This window comes from Coffea eugenioides, chromosome 5 (genome assembly GCF_003713205.1).
Source record: "Coffea eugenioides isolate CCC68of chromosome 5, Ceug_1.0, whole genome shotgun sequence".
Lineage (NCBI taxonomy): Eukaryota > Viridiplantae > Streptophyta > Magnoliopsida > Gentianales > Rubiaceae > Coffea > Coffea eugenioides.
Window position 1 is genome coordinate 37923708 of NC_040039.1, and position 26863 is coordinate 37950570.

General features: G+C 34.9%; 1 protein-coding gene, 1 long non-coding RNA gene and 1 other non-coding gene across 3 annotated transcripts; all 3 read right to left on the minus strand.

Annotated features, from left to right (window-relative positions):
• Positions 1-4105: 4105 nt before the first annotated feature.
• On the minus strand, positions 4106-5095 carry LOC113770680. The gene is made up of 3 exons (XR_003468420.1): positions 4650-5095; positions 4506-4544; positions 4106-4372 (listed from the first exon to the last, which is right to left on the minus strand). It is a non-coding gene; the product is annotated as an uncharacterized LOC113770680 (long non-coding RNA).
• A 34-nt stretch (positions 5096-5129) lies between these two features.
• On the minus strand, positions 5130-6649 carry LOC113771557. The gene is made up of 3 exons (XM_027316131.1): positions 6311-6649; positions 5221-5904; positions 5130-5152 (listed from the first exon to the last, which is right to left on the minus strand). Exons 1-3 carry the CDS (start codon positions 6321-6323, stop codon positions 5130-5132), a joined length of 720 nt encoding a protein of 239 aa, XP_027171932.1. The 5' UTR covers positions 6324-6649.
• Positions 6650-24500: 17851 nt separating this feature from the next.
• On the minus strand, positions 24501-24607 carry LOC113772682. The gene has a single exon (XR_003468643.1). It is a non-coding gene; the product is annotated as a small nucleolar RNA R71 (small nucleolar RNA).
• Positions 24608-26863: the final 2256 nt, after the last annotated feature.

Below are 26863 nucleotides of genomic sequence, written 5' to 3' on the forward strand. Positions count from 1 at the left end.
GCTATAGGTCAATATTTTTGGCCAATCTTTTCCAATAAATTAAATGCTTCGTAGCTGAACAACTTACACCGCATAAAACACATATTTCTCATGCATTTCTAGACCATTGTTCCAAGAAAAAAAATTCCAGAAATCACTTAAAATTCCAGCTCAACCTTTTCGGACCTCACAAAATTTTCCAGCAATTAGATGTTCTTAATCCAGCTTTTTCCTCGGCTAAATCAAAGTGTTAAGGGCTCAAATTCAACATGCCATCACTTAACTAGTTAATTAACATATCTAGCTCAGGAATTAAATTCGATTAACGACGAAAGTCATCCAAAGTTTCCAGAAATTGGTTCGGCTATCTCGGATGAGGTTGCATACGACAGATTGTAGCTTATTCTTATTATATTTTTTTTTTTTCTTTTTTTTTCCTTGTTTAGCCGAGCTGCTCAGCCTCATGTAAGACTTAATTATCTTGTTCTTAATTTGATCCTTACTTTTATCAGCTCAGGTTACCACAAATAAGCAAATTAAAGTCTGCATTTCTAAATCCATCTCGCGGCAGTTTTCATTTCTTCCAAACCAGAATTTCCGATGCTCTTAGTTCATCATCCGAATGCATACTCTCAACATGCAAGTCTTAATCCTCTAGTTCTTAATTAGTTAATTGTAGTTACAAGCTCAGCTTCCTTCAAATAAATAAGATTAAGGCTGCATTATCAATTCAGCTTTCCAGCAAAACCCATTCCTTCGCACATCAGTTTTTCTTTTCCTAAAATCATCATCCAATCGCCTAAGCTTCACATGCACAGCCGTAGATAGTTCAATCTACCTCTGATCAATGTAGTTTAGCTTAAGAATTACCTCAGATCGAAGCTTATACTCACGACAGAAAGCTAATGTTTCTTCCCTCTCGGCTCGCACGCGACTGGATGGTTGGCTGCTGTCTTGGTTGCCGGTGGTTGCAGATGTGGTGTTTGTGGTTGGAGATGGTTGCAACTGGTTGAAGTTGCAGCAAGGATTGAAACTCACGCAGTGCTGCTCTCCTTTCTTCCCTCTTAGCTCACGGTCAGAACAGAAGAAAGAAAAGAAAAAAAAAAATATTGCAGCTTGCGGTTTCTCTCTTTTCTTTTCTCTCGGTTGCAGCAGGAAATGGAAATGGGGAAGTTGTGTTGCGGAGGATTGGAATTGATATGGTGAAGTGAATTGGTTATAGTTGAGGTGAGATGGTGGGGTGATTGTGGTGCTAGGTAGCAGAGGTGATTTACGGTAGTTGAGGGATTGTGTGTTGGATTGGAGAAAGTTTCATTGGCCGAATGGAGTGGTGCTCTTGATTTTTTTTTTTTTATTTATTCTTTAAGGGTTGTCCGAGGGTGTTGGATTGCATGGTCATTTGGAAATTGGATCGAGGGCATTTTAGTCTTTTCACATCTCCTCCTATCATCCACTTAAGTTCCTTGATTCTAACTTAACTCCAAAAATCTATTCCGAATATAAATTAAGCTCCTAATAATGCACTAATCTTGCAAGGTTTCAATTACCGAAATTTTTACGTCCTACACGTATTTAGTATACTTGTATTGTTTTTATCTAAAATTTATCGGCCTCGTCTTATCGTGAAAATTTCTATTAACATTTAATGTTATTATCTAATTGGAGTTAATTATTGGAATCCAAGTAATTTATTTTAAAGTAGTAAAATTAATCTGCTCAGGTAGTATTAATTTAACATAATGGAAACTAAGTACTTTAATATTTTATGTTGGGGTGCTAAAATTATTCTAACTCTAAAGGTGTTAATTTAGTTTAGCAAAACAAAAGAAATTTCGTAACTTAGAGAAATCATATTATTTTTCACATGAAAATTGTTTTTACGCACTTATTTACAAACAAGTGAAAGTAATGCTAAAATTTATTAGAGAATTAGAAATGCAAATGAAGTTTGCAATTTTATTTGTATATATATTTTCAGGGTTCTCACATACTTAAATCATAAAATCAATTTCTAAAGGGGTATTAGAATAAATAAAATTGATTAGTTAGATTTTGTCATTCTAATTATTTTCACCAAACTCACCCCTTTCTTTACCCTTTTGGAAAGCTCGTTTACGAACCAGCATCTAGACGTGCCTTTTCTTACTTAAAAATAAACCCCAAAGTTAAGTTTATGATGAAATAAACAAATTTTAAGAAATAAAAAAAAATTGTATCAACATTTTAAATATTATTTTCCCGTGCTAAGACAAATGAAATGCAATTGTATAGTTAGAATGAATTAATTGTTTAATAATAAAATACATGAATCGTGCTCATATCCAACTTCGCATGAACATTTTACTTTATATCTTTCCAGTTGAACTTTTCACAAAAAATTTTGTGAATTTGAATTGAATAATATAAGGCGCATTGTTGAATTTGGATTATTGACGTTTTTTTTCCTAAGTGTTATTGTGGTTGATAAGAATATAATGATTTATAAAGCTTAATTATCTTAAAATGGCTATTTAGTTTCAATTGATAGAAATAGTTGGATTTTTTTTATTTTTGCTTTTCTTTTAGTATTTCTTTATACTGATAGAAGGCACATAATTATGTACCTGTCTCATGATATTCATATCAAGATTCTCCAAATGAATATGGACTCTTTTCTTATTCTCTTTTGTTCTAAGTGCATCTATTTTTTATATTAATATTTTTTTTACAATCTTAAAATTGTGGTTAATGAAATTGGTCAAACTATATTTGACTAAGAAATTGTTTCGAATAAGAAACTGTGATGCACATAAAAATTGGAGATGAAATGTAAGGGTCGCTAAATAATTTTAATAGGGAGCTTTTCATTTTAATTACCATTATTATTGAGATATATTCATTTGGAATGTTTCATATTTTAATTATTTCGACAATTAAAATACAATAACTTGGGGTAATATGGAAACAACATAAATTAAAATAAAAAAGTGCTTGCAACTTATAATGCTAAATCTCGTCATACTTTTAATATAGTAATAGTAATAGTAGTAGATAAAGAGAAAAAAAAAAAAGAAGCTATCTAGATGGTAAGATTTTTGGGATATATACACAGTGATAGGACTCCTGATATGCGCTGGTTAACACCATGATTAGGTGACATCTATATTTGCAGGACAGCTAATGACTCTGACATCTTCGCAAGTGCAAGTGCAAGTGCAGCAGCAGCTGGTCCGAAGCAGAATTGTAGATTATTTTAAAAAATTATGGAGACAAGACCATTTAGGTAAGCGCAGCAGCAGCCGGCTTGAAGCAGAATTGTAGATTATTTCAAAAGATTATGTGATAGGGTGCTAATTGTTAGTAATTTTATTGTTAATTTTCCCTCTTGTCCTTGCCAAATATTGTTTTAGTTGTTACTCCCTCCGTCCCATTGATAGTGTCATACTTTCCTTTTTGGGCTGTCCCAAAATATTTGTCATGTTTGACATTTCAAACTATTTTAAGCTATGAATTTCCATTTCTGCCCTCCATTAATAGTGTGATAATGCATGTGCTAGTTGGCCCACAAATTGATGTGTGGTCCCAAAGGACATCCAAATATTCCAACTTGTACCATATTTGACTTTCGGCTCCAGCAACAAAGTTCCGACTCCAGCCAAATTCATCATCAAGAATGTGCACATGGCTCTTTTAAACTTCAATTGAAAACTGATTTTGTTATCAAGAGGATCATTTCGATTTTTTGCAGGAAATAGAATATCGAGATGATTTAATTAGTGATTTTCTTTTGAAAGCTTTCAATTTTTAAATTATTTTCATACGCACTAATTTGTTAAGAATGATCAACTTTCACAAAATAAATTCATATTGAAAGCAAGAAAATAGTGTAAAAAATAGGTGAATAATTTTAGATTGACCCAAAAACTAAATGAGCAAAATAATAAGGCATGTTACTCTACTTGGAGAAAAAAAACTACACTCACTACCAAATTTAATTTAAACGTAGTCTATGGAAGTGTCAGTTCCTCTCTTTTTCTTAATGTTTCAAAACTCAAAAATGCAAAAACAGATATTCTACCACCAAATAGCAAAAGAATGCAAACCAATATGCACTATTTCCACTTTATAGAATAATGCTATTGACAGTTTCAAAAACTCCAACAAAAGTAGTGTTTCAATGTTTATACATGTACATAGCTTCACTCAGCATTGCACATTTTCCCTTTTGTACAAAAATCAGCACTACTACTACTAACGTCAAGCTAACTTGACTGAGCTATTCTAAAATCTTGTAAAGTGAAATAAAAGCAGTCAATGAAAAACCACTAGTACATAAAAGTGCTTCTATATTCTTTGCCCAATCAAAAGCTTGCATCACAAAATCAAAAGGGTTGGATTGCTTGACTTCAACCATCTGCCAAAAGATGAGATAGGACACAATTAAGTGATAAACAACAAATAAAGATGCTCCAGAGCAAAGTGAACAAGAATAGCTAGACAAATGAACATTGAGTACATGTACATTTTGCACATTAGAACACCCATACCATTTTGTTCAAAACACATGATTAGTAAAGTTTAAGTACCTACAAATATGAAAATAAGGAACACTAGTTAGTTTAAACAACCATACACACAAGAAATTAGAGATAAAAAAATCTTTAAAAAAAAAAAGCTTTATAAAATCTTACCTGTCCAATGAAGATAATCATGCTTGCATATGACTTAGAGCTTGATTCACAAGTTCTTTTTCACATTCTATTTGCAGTGGAAGACAACTTTCTTTCATTAAATGGTGCTTCCCAATGTGTGGCACTTTATAGTTATTTCCCCCAAGATTTTTCATCACCTCTACCATACATGATTGCAATGTTAAGAAAACATTGTTTAGACTTTCACTTGATAATTCATCAAATGACTTTTCCACAGCAAGAATTAGCTCATCAATTGACAAGGGTGCTTCTTGATGTTGCAAGGATTGTATAGCTCTAAAATATCCCAAGTCAAGAACATTCATGTCCGGACTATTAGGAGGCTGAAATGACAAGTGAATATCAAATCCATCTCTAGAAGCAGCTTCAATAAATACCGGATCAGTGGGATTAATATGTGGTTTTGCATTATCCTGTTGGATCAAAATTTCAGTAACACTACCACCATGCCGTGGCCATTTAGCATGTATTGCAGGCAAAACCTGTTCAATTAAACATCTCCTATATACTTCCTTGGTCACTGACAATATTGGCTTAGTTTCTAAAGTACCTGCCATACGATTTTTACTACTCCTCTTTGCTGGTTCTTTGAATACAAAAGGAAAAATCCCAATTTTCCCATCAAATGTTGGGTTACCAGAGCAGTCAAAACGTGGTCGAGCAACAGCAGCTAGGAACATAACTTTCACAATGAACTTTTTGCTCTTACATGTCCTAAGAGGTTCTTCTTCTTGAGGATGAAGATAATATTTTTCACATTCTTTAGTCATGTAAAACCACTTTTCATCAATATGCACAACATTGAACATACTCATAAATGTTGGATTGCTGTTGAGACTTTCTGGTTCAAGCATTGACAAGCAAAAGTTAAGCCTTACTTGCTTATTCTGATCTGTCAATTGTGGTTTGAGTGCATTTGAGTGTGGCCTTATAGCACCTTCTTTAATTCGTCGGTGAAGGGTTGATTTGGACACTTTCATTTCACTGGAAAGTGACCTGATGTTTGTCCGACGCCGGAGAGGAATTGCCATGATCAAAGTAAAATCAATATCCACTCGTTTTCTTCCGCATCTTTTAGAAAATCTGCGTGATACATCAACTCTTCCATCTGTAGAAGTAATTGCTGCTAGCTTCCAAATTCTCTGAACTGTCCTAACACTTGTTTTAAATAGGCTTGCAATGTTCCTGATGGTTCCCCTTTTCAATTTACCGCCATTACTTTCCTGTAATAAAGCTTCAAAAATCATTTGCCTTTCTTGATTAGTCAATCTCTTTGTAGAATTATTAGTTTCAACATCATTAAAAGTATCCATATTTCTTTTAAGAATCACCTTTGAAACATGGTGTAAAAAAAAAAAGAAACAGAGTGTTAAAACAAAACAAACGGACTGCATATATAGAGGTACAAATCAGTGTACAATTCCATTAAATATTTTAAAATAGGCATTTCAAGACTTATTTTTGGAGTAATCCGCCAAAATCCAAATTTTCAGTAAATAATTTGGCGGCAAATCTTTAAGAAATTATAGACAAAATAATCAATAAATAAACATTACAAAAGTTTAAAAGATCCAGCCTTTCTTACATGAGAAAAGAGAAAAAAACCATTAAAAAGAAAGAATAGAAGACAGTTAACTAACCTTTTAATCTCATTTGTTATCAACGATGGATTAGCAATCAACTTCATATCCTTCCAATGCTTCTCTCTTGAATTGGAGCTCCAATATTGTAATCAAAGGTGAAAACTTTCAAGTGAATATGGAGTATGAAAAGAGGGAATTTGTAGTTATTCCAGAGAAATTATCGTAGCTTAAATTTGCAGCAATTGAAGAATGGCTAACGACGGAGAATCAGAGAAGATTTTAGTAGTAGGCGGTGATGAATGTCTGCTAGAAGAAGGAAACAGTTTCTGTGGCAGCAATTGATAAGGAAACGGTTTTTGTGGCTGAAACAAAAGATTGGTTTTTGGTGGGTCCCATTTTGACCCATTTGCTTTGGATGAAGAAGATTTTGATAAGGAAATGAGCTTTTATTTTTGGTAGCCGAAACAATGGAATGCCTTTGATGGGTCCCTCTTTGACCCATTTATTTCTTGAGTCTGTCGGTGAATGTGAAGGGCAAATTTGGAACCCATGGGTTTAAAAACAAGTGGATTTTACTGTGCATAAAAAGCGCTGCTTCCCAAGCGCGACAGACTTTAAGGGACGGAGGGAGTAATATATACTTATTTTTTGTATTTGGACCTATCTACAGGAAGTAGAACTGACAAATGCTAAAAGTCCCAACTGGAGAAATATCTTTTACCTCTTGATTATTTAGTGAAAAACCCGATGCCTTTGCAATCAATTAATTTGGGTGGAGATTTATTTATGCGGCGTGGCTAAGTCTGTCATTTAGTCGAAGACCAACTTGAAGGCGTTGTTCCAAATATCTGTGAGATCGAATTAATTTTATTTATTTCTTTTGTTCATTGGTATTTGTACGTTTCCTGATTTAATTGCTTATATTTGTTATGTTATTTGAATGTCAAGGGCCCGATATTCGAATTAACCTAATGATCTAATGCTAAATTAATTGATTGAGTTCGTAATTGTTCAATCGATTAATACTAGTGGCGACTAGCGTGATTGGTTTCAGATTAGGGAAACGTATGATCTAATTTGAACAAACCCTCGTAGTGTGTTTGTTGGTTAGGGTTAGGCTTTTCTAATTATTAATGCAATCGATTAATTAAATCCTACGGTCGTACCTAGGGTTATTTCTTGGTTAGAGAAATAGTTAACGGTCGTACCTTAACTATCGAGAAATTAAGGAAAGGCTGGTTGTTCATCGCATGCATGACAACTATAACCAATCTAGTAATGAGTAATTGAATTATCTTTGCATCGATGATCAGTTGAATGGACCGTGTCTGAAAAGTTGCACCTTTGGCTAGAGTCGTATTGGTTATTGATTAATTCTTGTTTATTTCTATTAGTTGTTTCATTAGTTAGTTAATTAGTTATTTTATATTTTTCAAAAATCCCCCATGCGCTGAACTCTAGAAGAAACGAATTATCCCCAATCCCTGTGGATTCGACCCTACTCACCACTATATACAAAATTTGTATTTTTCTTGAGTAGGTGATTATTATTGCACAGGCTCGACACCTGCCAATTTTTGGCGCCGTTGCCGGGGACTGGTGCCTGATTAATTTGTTTCTTTTTGAGTTCATCTTGTTTTCATTTTTTTAATTTATTTTTCTCTTATTTTTTTATATAGTTTATGGCTGTTAACATTCCGTATTTTGATGATAGACTGGACTTTATTCCTGAATGGAATTATGAGACTCGTATTTTTCCTAATGATCAATGGGCTGGTTCAAATTGTAGAACTTATTTTGACACAGGTTATTCAACCGACACATGCCCCGCATTTCAAGACAATCTAAGTGCTCCAATTGATATTTTTGGAGATTTTCCACCTTAATTTCAAATGTGGTATGACCCTTATTCAAATGGGTATGACCAAAGATGGTGGGGTGATTCCAATTGTAATTATGCGACCGGGCAAATGGGTTTTCAACAGCAAGAGTTTCAACAGCCATCATCCATGTCAGGTATGTCTCTTGAAAAAATGATAAAATTACTAGCTGCTAATACATATCGAACTTAGCAGGAGACACAAGCGATGGCGGATCAAGTGTAACTATTGATATCCGGGATGGCAGATCAAATACATCTATTGACATCCAGGATAACGTGATTAGCTTCTCACCTTGAAAAATTGCCCTCACAAACCAATATCAACCTTGAAGAAGATGAGAGTGCAATTATCCGGCCAAATGACATGGAACTGCAAGAGTTTCAAGAAAACGGATCTAAAGATGCAGTTGAAAAGGAAGTTGATTTGCAAGAAATGAGACCCCAGTATCAACTCGTTCAAGTGAATGAATCCAGTGAACAATCTCCAAATGCGGTGACATCTTCTCCATTTCTTAATCAATATTCTCCCGACTCTTATTCTTCAATTCCTGTTACTGAAATTGATTTTATTATACCAGAAAATTTTAAATTTCATGACAGGAATAAGTTAAGAGTGGCGATGGTAAAATATATTGAACCGATAAATGCGTGTGATGGAGGAGTGAGTGAAGAATCCAGATTATTGTTGACCAGTTTGGCGCCATCTACTAGTTCATGGAAGAGCGTAACTCGTGTGCTCAAGAATTACTCTATTTACGAGAGCTATCAGGATTATATAGAGGATGAAACACTGAAACGAGCCACAAGATTTTATCCTCCCTGAACAAACATGACAATGTTTAGGCAAAGGCATTAAAGAAAAACGCTTTTTGGGAGGCAACCCAATTGTTGATTTTGTTATTTTTGTGTTCAATTTCTTAAATATGTCGTTTCTCACTTAGGTACTAATCACTCTTGATGTTTCCTCACTATGACCAGAATAGGTAATCTTGGCGTGCCCACACGAGGAGGGCACGCGTTAAGCGTCTAAATTAAAGTCTCATGGTCAGTGAACGTTTGTTAAACATGGCGCGCCCATGCCGTGTTGGTAAATTCTCAACATTTCGCGACGTCAACAGGAAATGAAATCTTAGCATGCTCGCGCGAGCAGGGCACGCGTTAAAGTGCGGAAAGTGACTCAAGGGCAGTGGACGTTTTACAATCTTGGCGTGCCCACACGGTGTTTGACGACCCAAACATGAATTCAAAAAAAAAACTTTAAAAATTGACGTTGAAAAAAAAATTAAAAAATTCAAAAAAAAACATTTTTTTTCTTTTTCTTCAAAAAATTCAAATTTTGAAAATTTAAATTCGGAAAAAAATTTGGAAAAAAACATTGAAAAAAAAACCCAAAAACTATTTTTTTCTTTTTTTCTTTTTTCTCTCTTCTTTTTTTTTCTTTCTTTCTTTCTCTTTTCTTTCTCTTCTTCCCCGCTGCCTTGTTCCTCTTTTTCCTTCTTTTTTCTTCTTCGGCCGCCACTACTCCATCGTATGCCTCCGCTGCCCAACGCTACTTCCCCGCACGCCACCAACTGCACCCACGGTCGCGTCAGCTCTACCCACGGCCTCTCCTCTCTCCCCTCGCGGCCGTCCACCACTCAACGATGCTCACGAGCTCACCACAGCCCCCGCGCTCATCCCTCTCTCTCCCCACTTGGTCCACCACCACTCCACGTCCTTCTCTCGTCTCCACCAGCTCCACCCCAGCGTGTTACCACCTGTCAAAAATTGACAGGTGGAGGTATTGCATTTTCAACCTCGATTCGTATTTTTCTGGTTCTTATATTGCTGGAATTTGCGCTTTTGTTTCTTAGGTTTCTTGATAGATAAAAGCAGGGGGCGATTTAGGCATTTTTTGGGGTTAATGTTGGTGGAACTAAGTTTATTTGCTACTCCATTTGGGGGCATTATCTAGTATTGATTACATTGTTGAATATTGTTTGGGTTTTGACTACTTGAGGTTTCTATTGCATTTGGGGGATAAAATTTGACGGCTCTTGTGCCCAGTTCATTTGCTCGAGAATTGTTGGGGGTGATTTGGGAGATACTTGTCATTTGGGTCTCATTTTAATTTCTGCTATTCTGTGGTATTAACTTGGGGTGTTTTACCTACCTTTGTTGATTTTATTTGGTTACATGTCTGATTGCGAGCTAAACACCTCGTGCTTAAGTTGTTGTCCGCATTTTGAACTGTGGTTGTTGGAGTTGCCATTTTCTTGGGTCAATTGCTAATTTTGGTAGGTTGAATTGGGTAATTGACTATCCAATTGGAGACAGTTGTTACGATTTTGGATCCAATTGTGTCTAATTTGATGTAATTTGTGTCTAATTGTGGATAATTTGTTGCGGTTGTTTGTTAAATTGGGAGGTGCCTGTAACACTTACATTTGCTTATTGAAGTTGGTTGCCTCTAATTTGCTGCTGTTTTGATGACTTCAGGGAAGTACCGTTGCCCCTCTCCTTCCTTCTACTTTTACATTATCACATTGAGGGCAATGTGTGAATTAGGTGTGGGGGGGGGGATCGTAGTGGTACTAGTATTAGTAGTTTTTAGGCTCTAGAGGCTTTTCCTTTATTTTTAGTTAGTTTTTTGCCTATCTTTCATTTCATTTCTTTTTATTTAGTGATCAGTCCTTCTATGAATACCAAGTTTTGATGTTGGATTGTTGTTTCTAATTCTGCTATTGCTGAGTTTTAGTAATAAAATGGTATCAAATTAATGTGGTTGAATTCAGGAATATCTCTCTGGTGAATATCAGTAATTGCTTGACTTTTCTAATTTTTGGTTAACTTTTCTAGGCATAGGGAATGATTGTTGGCATTTTTCATGTGAATTGGTCTAGTTATTAATTTTAGTTCTCCATGTTTGGAAATTTGAGGCTGGCTGCTGTTACTTTTGTGTGATTTTTAGTTATTGTACTATACAATTGTAAATAAGTGTGACTGTACTCCACTAGTGGTTACTACTGAATAACCGGGGATCTTCACCTAAAGTGTCGATTATCGCGTCAAAAGATAGTAGCTACTATGAGTGCGTGGTCCCGTAGCGATTGGAGCTGAGTAACTGGGCTCCTACATCTGACAAATGTTGGAGTTCGTGTCAAAAGACTTTAGGGCTATAGACTAAGTCTTTTGTTACTCAAAAAAAAAAAAGAAAAAAGAAAAAAGAAGAAGTAAAGTTAAGATTGTGTTAGTTTGTGAATAAGTCAGCTTGCCGGTTTGTGATCTTAATGTCGAGATTTTGGTTAATAATTAGATCATTTGCTGATAAATGTGAGCAACTATTCCTTTTTCTTAGATTAGTTTGCTTTAAATTGGAGGAGTTGGTGGTTGGGAAGCTAACCGGGGTGGTTTTTCTTTGATCTTAACCTGTGATACTTGGTATATGTTTTTCTGGGTATCTTGGCAATACGGTAGTTGGAGCAATGACTAGTGTCAAATTCTGGTGTTCAATTGCTGTTCTCATGCTTGAGGGCAAGCATGGTTCAGGTGTGGGGGGAATTGATAGGGTGCTAATTATTAGTAATTTTATTGCTAATTTCCCCTCTTGTCCTTGCCAAATATTGTTTTAGTTGTTAATATATACTTATTTTTAGTATTTGGACCTATCTACAGGAAGTGGAACTGACAAATGCTAAAAATGAGATTTTATTGAGAAAAATCCTGCACACGCTAGAGCCTCCAGCAGATATACAAGTTGGGCCCACATGGTGCTACAAAACCTCCATTTTCGGGTGCTGATGGAGAGCTCTTATTTATTGATAGTTGACTTGTATGTGTAGGAGTCCTCCTACCAAGAGGAAACAAGAAAAGTGGAATTGGCAAGGGCTTTCCTCTGGTACTTGGACTCCCAATTTGCTCGTGGGGACCACGGCGGAAAAGAGAAAAGGCATTAGTCATTGGACTTTAAAAAGGACAAGAAGAAACGTATAGAGAGGAGGATAGCTTTTAGCAATAGTTTAGTTTCCTTTCATGGACGCCTACTGTTTGACAAAAGTCCCAACTGGGGAAATATCTTTTACCTCTTGATTATTTAGTGAAAAATCCGATGCCTTTGCAATCAATTAATTTGGGTGGAGATTTATTTATGCGGCGTGGCTAAACCTGTCATCTAGTCGAAGGCAAACTTGAAGGCGCGGTTCCAAATATCTGTGAGATCGAATTAATTTTATTTATTTCTTTTGTTCATTGGTATCTATACGTTTCCTGATTTAATTGCTTATATTTGTTTTGTTATTTGAATGTCAATGGTTCGATATTCGAATTAACCTAATGATCTAATGCCAAATTAATTGATTGAATCCGTAATTGTTCAATCGATTAATACTAGTGCCGACTAGCGTGATTGGTTTCAGATTAGGGAAACGTATGATCTAACTTGAACAAACCCTCGTAGCGTGTTTGTTGGTTAGGGTTGAGCTTTTCTAATTATTAATGCAATCGAGTAATTAAATCCTAGGGTTATTTCTTGATTAGAGAAATAGTTAACAGTCGTACCTTAACTATCGAGAAATTAAGAAAAGGCTGGTTGTTCATCGCGTGTATGACAACTATAACCAATCTAGTAATGAGTAATTGAATTATCTTTGCATCGATGATCAGTTGAATGGACCGTGTCTGAAAAGTTGCACCTTTGGCTAGAGTCGTATTGGTTATTGATTAATTCTTGTTTATTTCTATTAGTTGTTTCATTAGTTAGTTAATTAGTTATTTTATATTTTTCAAAAATCCCCCATGCGCTGAACTCTAGAAGAAACGAATTATCCCCAGTCCCTGTGGATTCGACCCTGCTCACCGCTATATACAAAATTTGTATTTTTCTTGAGTAGGTGATTATTATTACACAGGCTCGACACCCTGTCATTATGCAGACAAGATCATTGATAGATTAAACCAAGAAAAGTGGTCTTACAACAATGACAATATGTCAATACTGAAACCTTTTTTATTTAATATATTATCAGTTTGCAACCTAATAAATTTTTTATTACTGTAATCAGACTATTGCCAAGCAATTATGCTGATTGAGAGAGACCATGCACCTGCACTCAATTTTAATTTCATTGGTTAACGTGAAGGTTTCCTTGAAAGCTTTGTATCCGGACCAGAATTCAGCTTGGATGCCTTGATCTCAATATTTGTTTAGCATGCGCATTTCCTTTCCAGTGGGCAAATGTTCACGTAACAAGCTCCATTTCAAATCACCGTTTATTTAGAAAATGCCAAAGAGAAAGACGAACTATTTTCACTACAAGAAAATTGGTCTTCAATGACAAGCTATTTTTGTCACAAAAAAATAAAAAGTCGTCACTGATAACTTTTATTGACAACTTTTTAATTGTCACAGGGTCGTCACTGAAAGCCCGTCGGTAAAAGTACATAGTGACGACAATAAAAGTCGTCAGTGAATGGGACTATTTTGTGACAACAGGTATCGTCAGTAATTGTTGTAATTTTAGTGATGAGATAATATCTTGTCAATAATATACAAAGCAATGTCGTCACTAAAAGTGATCCGTAATTGTCATTGGTATAGACTAATTACTAACAACTTTTGTTGTCACTAAACACTTTTTAATTCTATGACAACAGGTTATTATTAATGGAAAATTCTGATTCAGTGATAACACTTTATCACCATGAAATTTGTAAGATTTTCCTACTACAATTATATCTATAAACGAAAAAAATGACAATGCTTGACAATTAGCAAATGAACGCATCCATTGCATTACGAAATGCCAAAATATCATATCAAGCATTCAAATATCATAATGAAGTTCAACAACACCCTACAAATAGTTTGATAAGTGGTATTTGGCCTAAATTTCACATATAAGTCAAGGTAGCTTTACAAAACAAATCCAAGTCCCAAAAAAATATGTGTTGTCATGACATTTCGTAAGTATAAGATTTTCTTTATCGTCCTTGAGTCAATTAGCAACTCCTGCTGCTGATCTTCCAAAAAGCTAAAACGAGCAACATATCTGCAGTGGAGTACTGCAATTATTAGTAGGTCATAAGAAAAACTTGAGACAATAAAGATAACTAAAGAATTTTCAAGAAACTAAGCTAAATCATTCCTTTTAAGTATAATCTGGACAATGACTAAATAAAGGAAAAGTAAGAGATAAACACTTAGAACATTAGAACTCAAGAAACACTTCTTTTACTTTTATTACATTATTAAGAACTCAAGAAACAATTAATATGCTTATGCTACCATATTAAGAACCAAACAGTGTTCCTTCTATGGCTTCATAGGCTCCATTTGTATGGTTCATTCTATAGATTATGCATAGCAACTTCAACTTTTCAGGTATTGAAAATGCATATTGTTTATCTCTAGACCAAATTTTGATGACAAATAAAATTCGACATATCTAGAGATTCTTAGCGCCTATTGATAATATATTAATGATTTTAATAATAAAAGATTTGATGCATCTAATATTTTAGTGAAACTGTGTAAAAATGGAAAAGATGCTCCACTATAAATCGAAGCTTCTAACTATGAGGCGAACCAATACATTCACTAACCAACCTACTTTCAATTTTCAAAAGTTCTAATAGCAAATATCACATGCTAGTAGCTTAAATAGCATAAAAGTACGTAGTTATCAAGAAAAGTTTGCATAAGATGTCATGAAATACTAGATTATGAAATTTCTTTTCTACTAGTTAGCTTAGAGACCACCTGTAGCTTGTTTATATGCAAATGTCTCCTAGAACAAAGTGACAATTGTCACTTTTACAGAAACTTTGTTGACAAGACCCAACCATTTGAAACAAGTCTAACAAAGATAGAAAGGAGTATATATTTACCCAAAAAACATCACAATAATTGGAAATTCCATAGCAAGGACCAATAGCATCAGCATAATAAGCTGCAAGACAATAACAAACCAATGAAGTCCCTATGAAACGATACTGTGCATTATAAGCTAAAAGACAATGAATAAAATGGTAGTTGTAGTTCTTATAAGAAAATGTTTGCATATAAAACATATGTTTCCTTCTTTTAATTTTGATACTAATCTATACTTGTACCTAATAACGTTACGACTAAACACTACATAATCGTCAAAACTTACATATTCATTCAGGTAGTCCATCACCAAATACGAAAAAAATGGTAGCAAAGAACTACTTATTCAAGATAAACTCTAGAATTTGGACAATGAAAATCAAGCTTGATGTGTACCTTTGGCAAGGAAAATGCTGTCTCCAGCTTATACCATAATCTGAATATGATGATTTCCTCAAAAAAACTAAAAACACCTGCTTGTAACATAGTTAGCTATATAAGGCAATTAAAAGTAGTATCACAAAGTCCGTACTCCTTAACTAACCACAAAACTTGAGAAAATTATGACTCCTAATGCAAAAGATGTGCAATATATACATATTTCCCATGCGGCTTTTGTATTATATTTGAATTATGCTCCACTTCAGCACAAAAAAAAGAAAAGAGGGAAATTTTTTACATCAGAAAAAATTCCACTAAACCTTGCCATTTCCCAATTCCCTCTCTACCCAGCACCACTTAGCCCACTATTTTTCTCACTTGCAGCCACTCATAGCCATATCTACATCATAATCACCTCTTAAATCTTTTCCACTCCTACCAGTATAGCTAATTAGGATGTAAAGCGTACAAGAATCCAACAGTTCACAAAGTTTCACTTTCAACTGGTCATAGTAAAGCGTTTTTCTGGATATTTACCTAATTTAACGAATCACTAAATTTGCCAAGATGCGATTGGCCAACTCTTGTTTCATTTTTTTTTGTTTAAAACTGCATGAAGAAGAAGTGAATTCATATAATATTGTTTATAATTAGAAATTGGAAGAGTAGTAATTGTGTGTTAAAACTTAAAAAGGGTGTTTTACATAAATGAAGGCTGCTTCAGGAGAATACTTTAAAAGACAAAAATGAAAAAGAAAAACTGTTTGTAGATCCATTCATTTTCAGCCCAGTAAACACAAAGCAGACACTAAAGCAAATGATAGACATGAGTATAGGTTTCATTCCCATAGTCTATCACTATCCTGTCGTCGCGTAAAGACGTAAACATTAACATTGAGAGGTTTACATTAATGAATTTTCTACCGATCTTAAGGATCATATAATTCTTCAAAAACCCAAGTGCTGCTAACTGCTAACAAGTACCAACCCATTCAACAAACAAACGCCAAGCCGGACAAGAAGAATACAAAAGTGATTATACTACAATAAATTATTCTCTTGCCATAATTGAAGGAATATTTACATTCCAAACGTTTCCCTAGACCCAAATCTGATGGAGCTAGAGAACAAAGGAACCCTTAAATCTAGAGGGAGTGTGACTAGGAAAATGGGTATTCTTTATGGGTTTGAGTACTGCTATATTCTTTGTCGGGGGCTCCCTGTTTATCTTACGCACACCCTTGTAATTCCCCCCTTCATTTTATTCCCATCTTCTTGTCCCCGTTTTCCATCCCATTCCAAGAAACAAACCCCTCTACATCGTAATCACCTTCGTCCCCAAACTCAACCTCAAACTGGTATCCACCACCAACCCCACTGAAACCCTTTATCTTGTACAATAAAAAAGAATGAAGTAATGGTATTCACAACTAAAATAATTCTAGTGGAGATGATTTCACCCATAACTCAAAAATATCCAAAAAAAATTGGGCACAATTTTTTGGCAAAAAAATAAGGGATAATTGCAGAAACCTCCCCTGACTTTTATAGTAATAGCATTGACCTCCCCTATCAATATTGAAATAGCACTGACCTCCCCTATCAAAAGTTGGAGGCAATTTAATAGGCAAAAGTGGATCAATTTACTAAAGTATCCCTGACATGATTTAATTTTACCAAATGAATGAGATGAGTACTTTCATCAAACCCAACAAAACGTTTGTTAATAAAAATTACACTAAATTAACTATTTCTGCATAGTTTAACTAATTAACTAAATAACTAATAATCTAATTAATTAATAACTAATAATCTAATTAACTATTAACTAATTAACTAATTATCTAATTGTTAATAGTTATTGACTAATCAAACTATTTCTGCATAATTAAACTAATTAACTATTAACTAATTATCTAATTAACTATTAACTAATTAACTAATTATCTAATTAACTATTAACTAATTAACTAATTTCTGTTTATCTAATTAACTAATCTCTATTTATCTAATTAACTAATTAACTAAAGTTATTGTCTGTCCGAAACTAATAAACTATTTGCATGTTAAACTAATTAACTAATTAGCTGCTTAACTAATTAACTACCTAATTATCTAATTAATTAATTAACTAATTAACTAAAGTTGTTGTCTATCCGAAACTAACAAATTATTTGCATGTTAAACTAATTAACTAATTAACTAAAGTTGTTGTCTATCCTAAACTAACAAACTATTTGCATGTTAAACTAATTAACTAATTAACTAACTAATTATCCAATTAATTAATTAATTAATTTTTGTTTATCTAATTAACTAATTATCTAATTAACTAATTAACTAAAGTTGTTGTCTATTCGAAACTAACAAACTATTTGCATGTTAAACTAATTAACTAATTAACTAAAACTGTTGTCTGTCCGAAACTAACGAACTATTTGCATGTTAAACTAATTAACTAATTAACTACTTAACTAATTAACTAACTAATTATCTAATTAATTAATTAACTAATTTCTGTTTATCTAATTAACTAATTAACTAAAGCTATTGTCTGTCCGAAACTAACAAACTATTTGCATGTTAAACTAATTAACTAACTAATTATCTAATTAATTAATTAACTAATTAACTAATTTCTATTTATCTAATTAACCAATTAACTAAAGCTATTGTCTGTCCGAAACTAACAAACTATTTGCATGTTAAACTAATTAACTAATTAACTGCTTAACTAATTAACTAATTAACTGCTTAACTAATTAACTAATTAATTAACTAACTAATTAACAAACTATTTGCATGTTAAACTATATGCAGTGCGCATTACCTATTTAAAGTATCGGCTCTTTATAGGTATTTTACTTTCAAACATTTAATTTATGATGAAAATATCAATGTTTGTAAGTAAAATTCAAAAAGTGTTACAAAAAATATCAATATTTTTACTTTCAAACATTTAATTTATGGCCCTATGCCCCTCCCTTTTTGTAAGAATATTACTGTAACACTTTTTGAATTTTACTTACAAACATTGATGTTTTTATCATAAATTAAATGTTTGAAAGTAAAATACCCATAAAGAGCCGATACTTTAAATAGGTAATGCGTACTACATATAGTTTAACATGCAAATAGTCTGTTAATTAGTTAGTTAGTTAATTAGCTGATTAGTTAAGCAGTTAATTAGTTTAACATGCAAATAGTTTGTTAGTTTCGGACAGACAACAGCTTTAGTTAATTAGTTAAGCAGTTAATTAGATAAATAGAAAGTAGTTAATTAGTTAATTAATTAATTAGATAATTAGATAATTAGTTAATAATTAATTAGATAATTAGTTAATTAGTTAATAATTAATCAGATAATTAGTTAATAGTTAATTAGTTTAACTATTAACTAATTAGATAATTAGTTAATAGTTAATTAGTTTAACTATTAACTAATTAGATAATTAGTTAAGCAATTGTCAAGCAAATAATAATTGTCAAGCAAGAATAGGGCAAAATTGGAAGAAATTTCTTATCTAACATCTACAAAAGCTGTCAGGGAGGTTTCTGCAACGAATTGTTACTGTTCAGGGGAGGTGAATGCAATTTCTAAACCTTGAGGGGAGGTCAGTGCAAATGTCAAAAATCTCAGGGGAGGTTCCTGCAATTATCCCAAAAAATAATTACGGCAAAAAAAATTGGGGAAAAATCGGGGAGAAGAAGGAGAGACATGAGATACCTTTTGTTGCAAAGAGTTGGTGGAGCACTTCTTCTGTTCAACATCACAAAGACATGATCGATCTATGGAGAGGAAAAGGAGAATTGTTTTTTTGTTAATAGTTTGTTTGAGGATGTAAAATGAGAGAGTGGGAGACGAATGGAGAGTAAAGCGGAGAGCTTTTCTATTGGGTTACAAAATGTTTGTTTTTCAAATTTGACCCGCACCACATATTTTTCACATACTTTGTTTATTTAGTTTCAGTGAAATATCGGTTCATTGAGTTCCCCAAAATTGCAATCAAGTTTTTTTGGTTGAAGTATAATTTTACTAATACATTATTAATTGCTACCTTTTAACATTTTTGTCAAAAAATTTCATAATGGGAGTCAAGTTTTTGTTAAATTAATACAAGTGGTAAATGTACTTTTGTTCAACATCAAATAGTTCAATTTTTTTGGTAATAACTTCAAATATTTTTTTGTTGAATAACTTCAAATAATTCATACAGGTGTTAAAACTTTATATCACTTCCTCAAAATTGCAAAACTAAATTAGTATATCTTACATCTCTTTCATTCTTTTAATTTAGTCTAGTAGTACCATAGGTGTTTAGTTATGGAAAATTCTACTTTAAATAACATATGACTTGTATGACCGATATAAACTAAAAGATGGTTCACCCCTAATTTTTAGGAGTTCCCATATATTTGTGTCTATTGGTTTGTATATAGTGTTTTTTAAAGTCAGTTATTGTAAATGAACTCTTTAGTTATTTTATACTGATAAGCCACGCATGTTATCAGTTGATTTTGTTTGAAGTTATTGTACTACTAATTTGCAAAACAAACCTGGGTTGCCATTAATTTTTAGTAGATTTAAATAGAGCATATTCAATTAACAAAGCACATTTTAAATAGTGGACATTCAATTAACATCCAATACAAAACTTCACTATTAATCCATTATCTTCAAATAAGAAAAAAATGCACAATTAAACTAATACATAAAGTGTACTAGTTAATTAACTATGGAGTTTAGGATTTATCCACTTTGATAACTAGTTCAATTTGAAAACTCTTATTTATATTCATATCATATTAACTAATAATTATTCTAAGTTAAGTAGTCACAAGTTTATTTACACTAATGAATTTTTTATTTTTTAATTATTTTTATTCTAATGAAGTTATTACATGTACAAGAAAATTAAACTAATAAGGAGGCTCATAAGCATATAACAATTAAAAATCATTAGAGAACACATAATAATTACAAAAAATTAGGAGTAATAGTTGCAAAAAGTAATAAATATTTTAAATCAAACAGTGACAAGACTAGGTTGTCACTAACGGCTATACAATGTTATCAGTGACAACAATTGTAAAGTTGTCAAAGAAAGTGCTATTAATACTGACACCTTTTAGAAAGTCATCACTATTGCAGTTCCCGCTCTATTCATGACTCCTGGCGGGAATCGAATTGTGACGACAATACAAGGTCGTCACTGATGTGTTGGCTCCCTTGACTCAATTGCGACAACTTGCTGTATTGTGGTTAAAGGACTCCATTCTGTGACGATTTTTTTTCATCACTGAGAAATGTTGTCACTAATGACCAAATTTCTTGTAGTGTTTGAACCAGAAATGCTAAAGGAGAATTAACTCAATCAATTATCCCACCAAAATCAAACGTTTAATGTGCAACAAAAGTACAGTTTTGGTCCCCAATATTTAGTCCATCTAATATTTCGATTAAAACAAATTTGTCTTCAACGCAATTTAAGACAACTAACGAAAAATCACAATAAGTAATAGTCAAAATCAAATAAATGTACGTCAACAATTTTGATAATCAATATTTTTGTTTAAATACACCAAATTTGCATGGGTATGTTGTTAATACCTACAAATCCCTTTTTTCAACAAGGATGGAAGTGGGGGCTGGGCATGCAGCCCCTTCGCTCACCCCCTAGGGCCGAACGAGTCGAGCTTTGGCTATCGAGTCGAGCCTTGATTTAATTTCATCGAACGCGAACTCGAGCTCGAAAAAATAAAAAATAAAAAATTTATTTTTTAAAAAATAAATAAAATAATATTTTTTCTTAATAAATAATAAAATATTAAGGATATTTATGTAATTTTACTATTAAAAATAAAAATAAAAAAATAAATATATATATACTCGAGCTCGCGAGCCGGCTCGCGAGCTAACGAGCTTAATGTTTTGAGCTCGAGCTCGAGTCGAGCTTGAATCGAACCACTCGCGAGCGGCTCGATTCGTTTGCACCCCTAACCTCAACAACCCCCAAAACTTTCGGAATAATCCTAAAGGGACTAAGACATTTTATCTATGATAGATTAATCTCCTTCTCGGCTTCTCCTTCCCCTTCCCCTTCCCCCCCCCCCCAACATGCATATCTGTTTCTAGTTCCTCTTAATTACTCTTCATACATTTATCTATTTCTTGTCCCCTTTGATTACTCTTTTTATAAGACTATTATACCCAACAAACTCTTATTTCCTTCTGGTATTAGTGTAGCATTAGTACAAATGGACTTATAAATGAATTGAATCGAACTTTTGACCTATTATGTTCGATTCAAAATATTAGATAAATTTAAATTTGAACTCGAATTCTATACGAGTTCTAAATTTGAGATCAAGTTCAATTCGATATTATAGGCTCGATATTATATTATTTCCTCCTCTTATTATATTGTTTGAACTCAAACTTGTCAAAAATCCACCCTCAAATCGAGCCCTTAATGTGTTGAGTTCAAACTATTTGTTAAATGCTCAATTCATCCACAGCTTACAACAGAAAATATAACAACTAAAAAAACACTACATAAAAGTAAACAAAGGAAATAAAAGGTAATAGAATTCACTTGAATTAAGAATGTACGAGGATTATTTTAAAAATACAAAGTCACAACTTTTTATCTAGCTTCTCAAGGCTCGACTCTTTCTAAGCTCCATTATTATGCTTCAAGCATCAAATGTTCTCAAACTCCAGATTGTATTTTTATTTCCTTCAAACTTTCTTGTATTATATTTTAAATTGTATTATTATTTTTGAAATAGTTATTTTTATTTTGAGTTTGTTGTTTTAGAATTACGTAATGATTATTGCTTCTATTAATGTACAAAAAAAATAAACAAAGCCAATAATATGAATTATTAATATATTAGTATATTTGATAGAGCTGTTATTTGATGCGTTTTGCACTGTTATTTTGTCCTAATTTTGACTATTCACGGTGCTAAGAATTGGAATTTCACTCATATTAGGTATTTGCGTGCATTGTAGGTGGTCGGCATAAAAAATGAGCTCGCGAGGCAATTTCCAGAAGATCTTTCATTTCAGAGCGTGGCCATGCCTTGGAAGGTGGACGAAACCGAAAGACGGACCGTGGTCCACGTGAACCCGGAGCGTGGGATCAGAGCTCTAGGGACAACACTAGGCTTTGCACCAGACGTTTCCTTCTTTATCTCCTTCTTGGACGGCGGCTATAAAAAGAAAAGGACAAAGCAAGATTGACATCGACTTTTTAGCCTAAGGTTCTTTTTCTACTTTGAAAAAGAGAAGACTTGTCAGACATTTTTACTTTCTCCTTTGTTTTCTCCTGCGGATCTGGGTCAGACATTGGAGACTTTCTCCGTTGCTGTAGCTTTTGCTTTTGGCTTCTGTACAATTTTTCCCTATTCGACTTTTGCTTCTACTTTCGCTCCAGGGGTACGAACACGAAACCCAACAAAGGGAAGAAAAGGTTTTTCAGCCGTTCCTTCGTTAATTCATCTTTTCCAATTCTTGGGAAATTAATTGAATGAATTCAATTAAATCACGCGAGATTGACACGATGAGGAGCGGCTAATTTTCTCCTCTACCCAAAGGGTGACGCGAGGGCGCGGTCCACCACATCTGTGAGATCTAATCAAGCTTTCATTATTTCTTCCAATTCGTTATTATTCGTGCGTTTCTTGAATTAATTGTTCATGGGTATTTTATTAATTGAATATCAACGGCCGGGTATTTGATTTAATTTAATAGCCTACTGCCACGTTAATTAAATAGAATCCGTAATTGTTCATTTAGTTAACACCCCGTGGCAACCACCATAATTGGCTTTATGATGGGGAAATGCAGGATCTAATTTAAATAAACCCTCTTAGCGTGTTTAGGGGTTAGGATTGGGTTCTTCTAGCTCTAATGCAAACGGGTAATTAAATTCCTACGGTCGTACCTAGGGTTGTTATCTGGTTAGGGAAGCAGTCAATGGTCGTACCTTGACTGTCGAAAAGGTAAGGAAGAATTGGTTGTCAGAGCTTATTGATAACTATAACCAATCTAGTGACGAATTGATTAAATATCTGTGCATCGATGATCATTTAATTGGACCGTGCCTGAGCAGTTGATCCTTTGGGTAGAACTTTTATTAATTGCTATTTCTAGTGAATTGTGCTTTGTGAGTTAGTTTTGAATTTAGTTCGCTTTATTTTTATTTTACTTTTATTTTATTTATTTCTCTCCCATCGAAAATCCCCCAATTTTGTTTTACTGATTTGGAAAGAAATAATTTCCTACCTGCTCCCTGTGGAATCGACCCTACTTGCCATTGTACGCAAAATTAGTATTTTTATAGACAAATCCGGTATATCGGATCAAGCAAACTCTTCGGGAACATGGTGAATCAAGTAACCCATTGCACACCTAGGGTCCCTGCTCCAGTACTTGGATTTGTTCTATAATTAGTTAATTGAGATGGTAATTAGGACTTTTTAGTAATTATTATTGCACAGGTTCGGCACCTGTCAATTTTTGGCGCCGCTGCCGGGGAGCCGGCGTTTGGATTATTTGTTTCTTTCTAAATTCAGTTTTTATTTTATTTTATTTTTCTTGGTATTTTTGCTAGTTTATGCCCCGTTCTTCTCGCACAGGTGAATTGGTATACGATCCTGAGGTTGAGAAGGCAGCGCGTAGGCGGAGGCAAGAGACCAAGAGGCAAAAAGAAGGGCACTTATTTGCTGCAAATGAGTCAGCGGAAGACGAAGTAAGCATGGCCAACACCCAAACATTAAGAGAGCTGGCTGCCCCGGAGCTGACTCACCAGCCTTTATGCATCACATTCCCCACTTTGGCTGAGAATACCGCTTTCGAACTGAAGTTGGGGTTGATTCACCTCCTATCTTCTTTCCATAGCCTCTCTGGCGAAGAACTCCACAAGCACGTCAAGGAGTTCGAGGTAGTTTGCTCTAGCATGAAACCTCCTGGGGTCACTGAGGAGCAGATAAGACTTAGAGCTTTCCCCTTCTCTCTCAAGGATGCAGCAAAAGATTGGCTATACTACCTACCAGCGGGTAGTATTACCACATGGGCACAGTTAAAGAAGAAATTTTTGAAAAAATTCTTCCCTGCATCCCGGGCTGCGAGTTTGAGGAAGGAGATCTGCGGCATTAAACAATATCCCGGTGAGTCCTTGTATGAATACTGGGACAGGTTTAACAAGTTGTGCACTAGATGCCCGCAGCATCAAATTAGTGAACAACTGTTAATCCAATACTTCTATGAAGGGCTCCAATCAACCGATAGGAGTATCATTGATGCTGCGAGTGGGGGAGCACTTGCAAACAAGACACCGAAGGAAGCGTGGGAGCTCATCGAAGCCATGGCAGAGAACTCCCAGCAATTTGGCTTACGTGAGAGCAACCCTCCCCGTAGAGTCAACGAGGTAGAGACTTCATCCATACAGCAGCAACTGTCAGAATTGACGTCTGTTGTTAGACAATTGGCCATGAGAGACACGCCGCGAGCGAAGGTGTGTGGAATCTGCACTAGCATGGACCATTGCACAGACTCGTGCCCCATTTTGCAAGAGGACGGGGCAGAACAGGTAAACATGGCCGGAGGCGTGCCCGCGCCCCGCAGGCAGTACGACCCATACTCCAATACGTACAATCCGGGTTGGAGGGACCATCCCAATCTCAGTTATGGGAACAGGCAACAAAATTCATTTCCGAATCGTCCACCAGGATTCCATCAGCCATGGCAACCAAAATCTCAACCCTCGTCCTCCAATTCAGGGAGTTCCCTGGAGGACCTAGTCAAAAACCTGGCCACGACTACTACTAACTTGGCCACGACTACCACCCAGCTCCAACAGGAGATCAGATCCTTGGCCGCGAATACCGCGCAGCTCCAGCAGGATATCAAAGCTGACAAGAAGGACCAAGACGTTCGAATAAGCCAATTGGCAACTGCCATCAACCGCTTGGAGTCCCACGTTTATGGGAAACTGCCATCGCAACCCGAGGTAAATCCCAGAAATGTAAGTGCCATGACGTTGAGGAGTGGCAAGGAACTGGAAGGGCCTAAAGTGGAAAGTTCAAAAAGCAAAAGTGAAGAGGAGATAGAGAAGGAAATTGAAGAGGAAGGGCGTATTCGCAAGGATCCTAAAGTAACCTTCACTTCTCCGCCCACTATTAAATCTAACTTACCTTCTTTTCCTTGCAGGCTGGAGAAAAGAAAAAAGGCAGAGAAGGAAAAAGAGGTTTTGGATGTGTTCCGAAAAGTGGAGATTAACATCCCTTTACTGGATGCAATCAAGCAGATACCAAAATATGCTAAATTTCTCAAAGATCTGTGCACCCATAAGAGGAAACTGAGAGGGGACGAAAGAGTAGCGGTGGGAGAGAATGTATCAGCAATGCTCCAAAGAAAGCTCCCACCCAAGTGCGGAGATCCAGGTATGTTCACGATTCCCTGTAAGATAGGGAATACACCGATCAGGGAAGCAATGTTAGATTTAGGGGCATCAATCAATGTGATGCCAAAAACCATTTTTGCTTCTCTAAATCTTGGGCCACTTAAAGAAACAGCCATCATAATCCAACTAGCTGATCGCACAAATGCATATCCAGAGGGGCTAGTTGAGGATGTCTTGGTTCAGGTAAATGAATTGGTTTTTCCTGCAGATTTTTATATCTTGGACATGGGAGATGAAAAATCATTAAACCCGTCACCTATCTTGTTAGGTAGACCATTTCTTAGCACTGTCAGGACTAAAATAGATGTGAATGAGGGTACTTTGACAATGGAATTTGATGGTGAAACTGTGAATTTCAATATTTTTGAGGCGATGAAGTATCCAGAAGAATCTAACTCGGTCTTTGCTTTGAGCGTCATTGAGCCTTTTGTGCAGGAAATTTTCGAATTAGATGGCGAAGACGCTTTGGAAGTGGCTCTAGTCAAGCATCTGGAGTTGGGTGTAACTCCTGATGTGGACCTAAGGGGAAATTTGCTCCATGCTGTGGAAGCCTTACACTCACTTCCACCCGTATCCCCAAGGTATGAACTTACTTCACTTTTTGTGCCAGAAGCCCAAACAAAGCTGCTTCCTTCAGTTGTGCAGGCACCAGAGTTAGAATTAAAGTCTCTGCCAAAGCATCTTAAGTACGCATTCCTAGGAGACCGGGAGACACTGCCGGTAATCATCTCTGCACACCTGTCTCCAAGTCAAGAAGACAAACTAGTGCGGATCCTGAGGGAGCATAAGGAGGCAATTGGGTGGAGTATAGCAGACATCAAGGGAATAAGTCCATTCTTATGTATGCACCGAATTCGGCTCGAGGAAGATGCGAAGCCAGTAAGACCGGCTCAAAGGAGGTTGAATCCCCTGATGATGGAAGTTGTGAAAAAGGAGATACTCAAGCTTCTAGAGGTGGGGATCATTTTTGCTATCTCGGATAGCCCATGGGTGAGTCCTGTCCAGGTAGTCCCGAAAAAGGCGGGAGT

Coding starts and splice junctions, on each gene's coding strand:
- LOC113771557 (XM_027316131.1), bottom strand. Junction 5,153..5,220: donor TAGTAAAAATCGTATGGCAG/GTACTTTAGAAA, acceptor TTAATTGAACAG/GTTTTGCCTGCAATACATGC.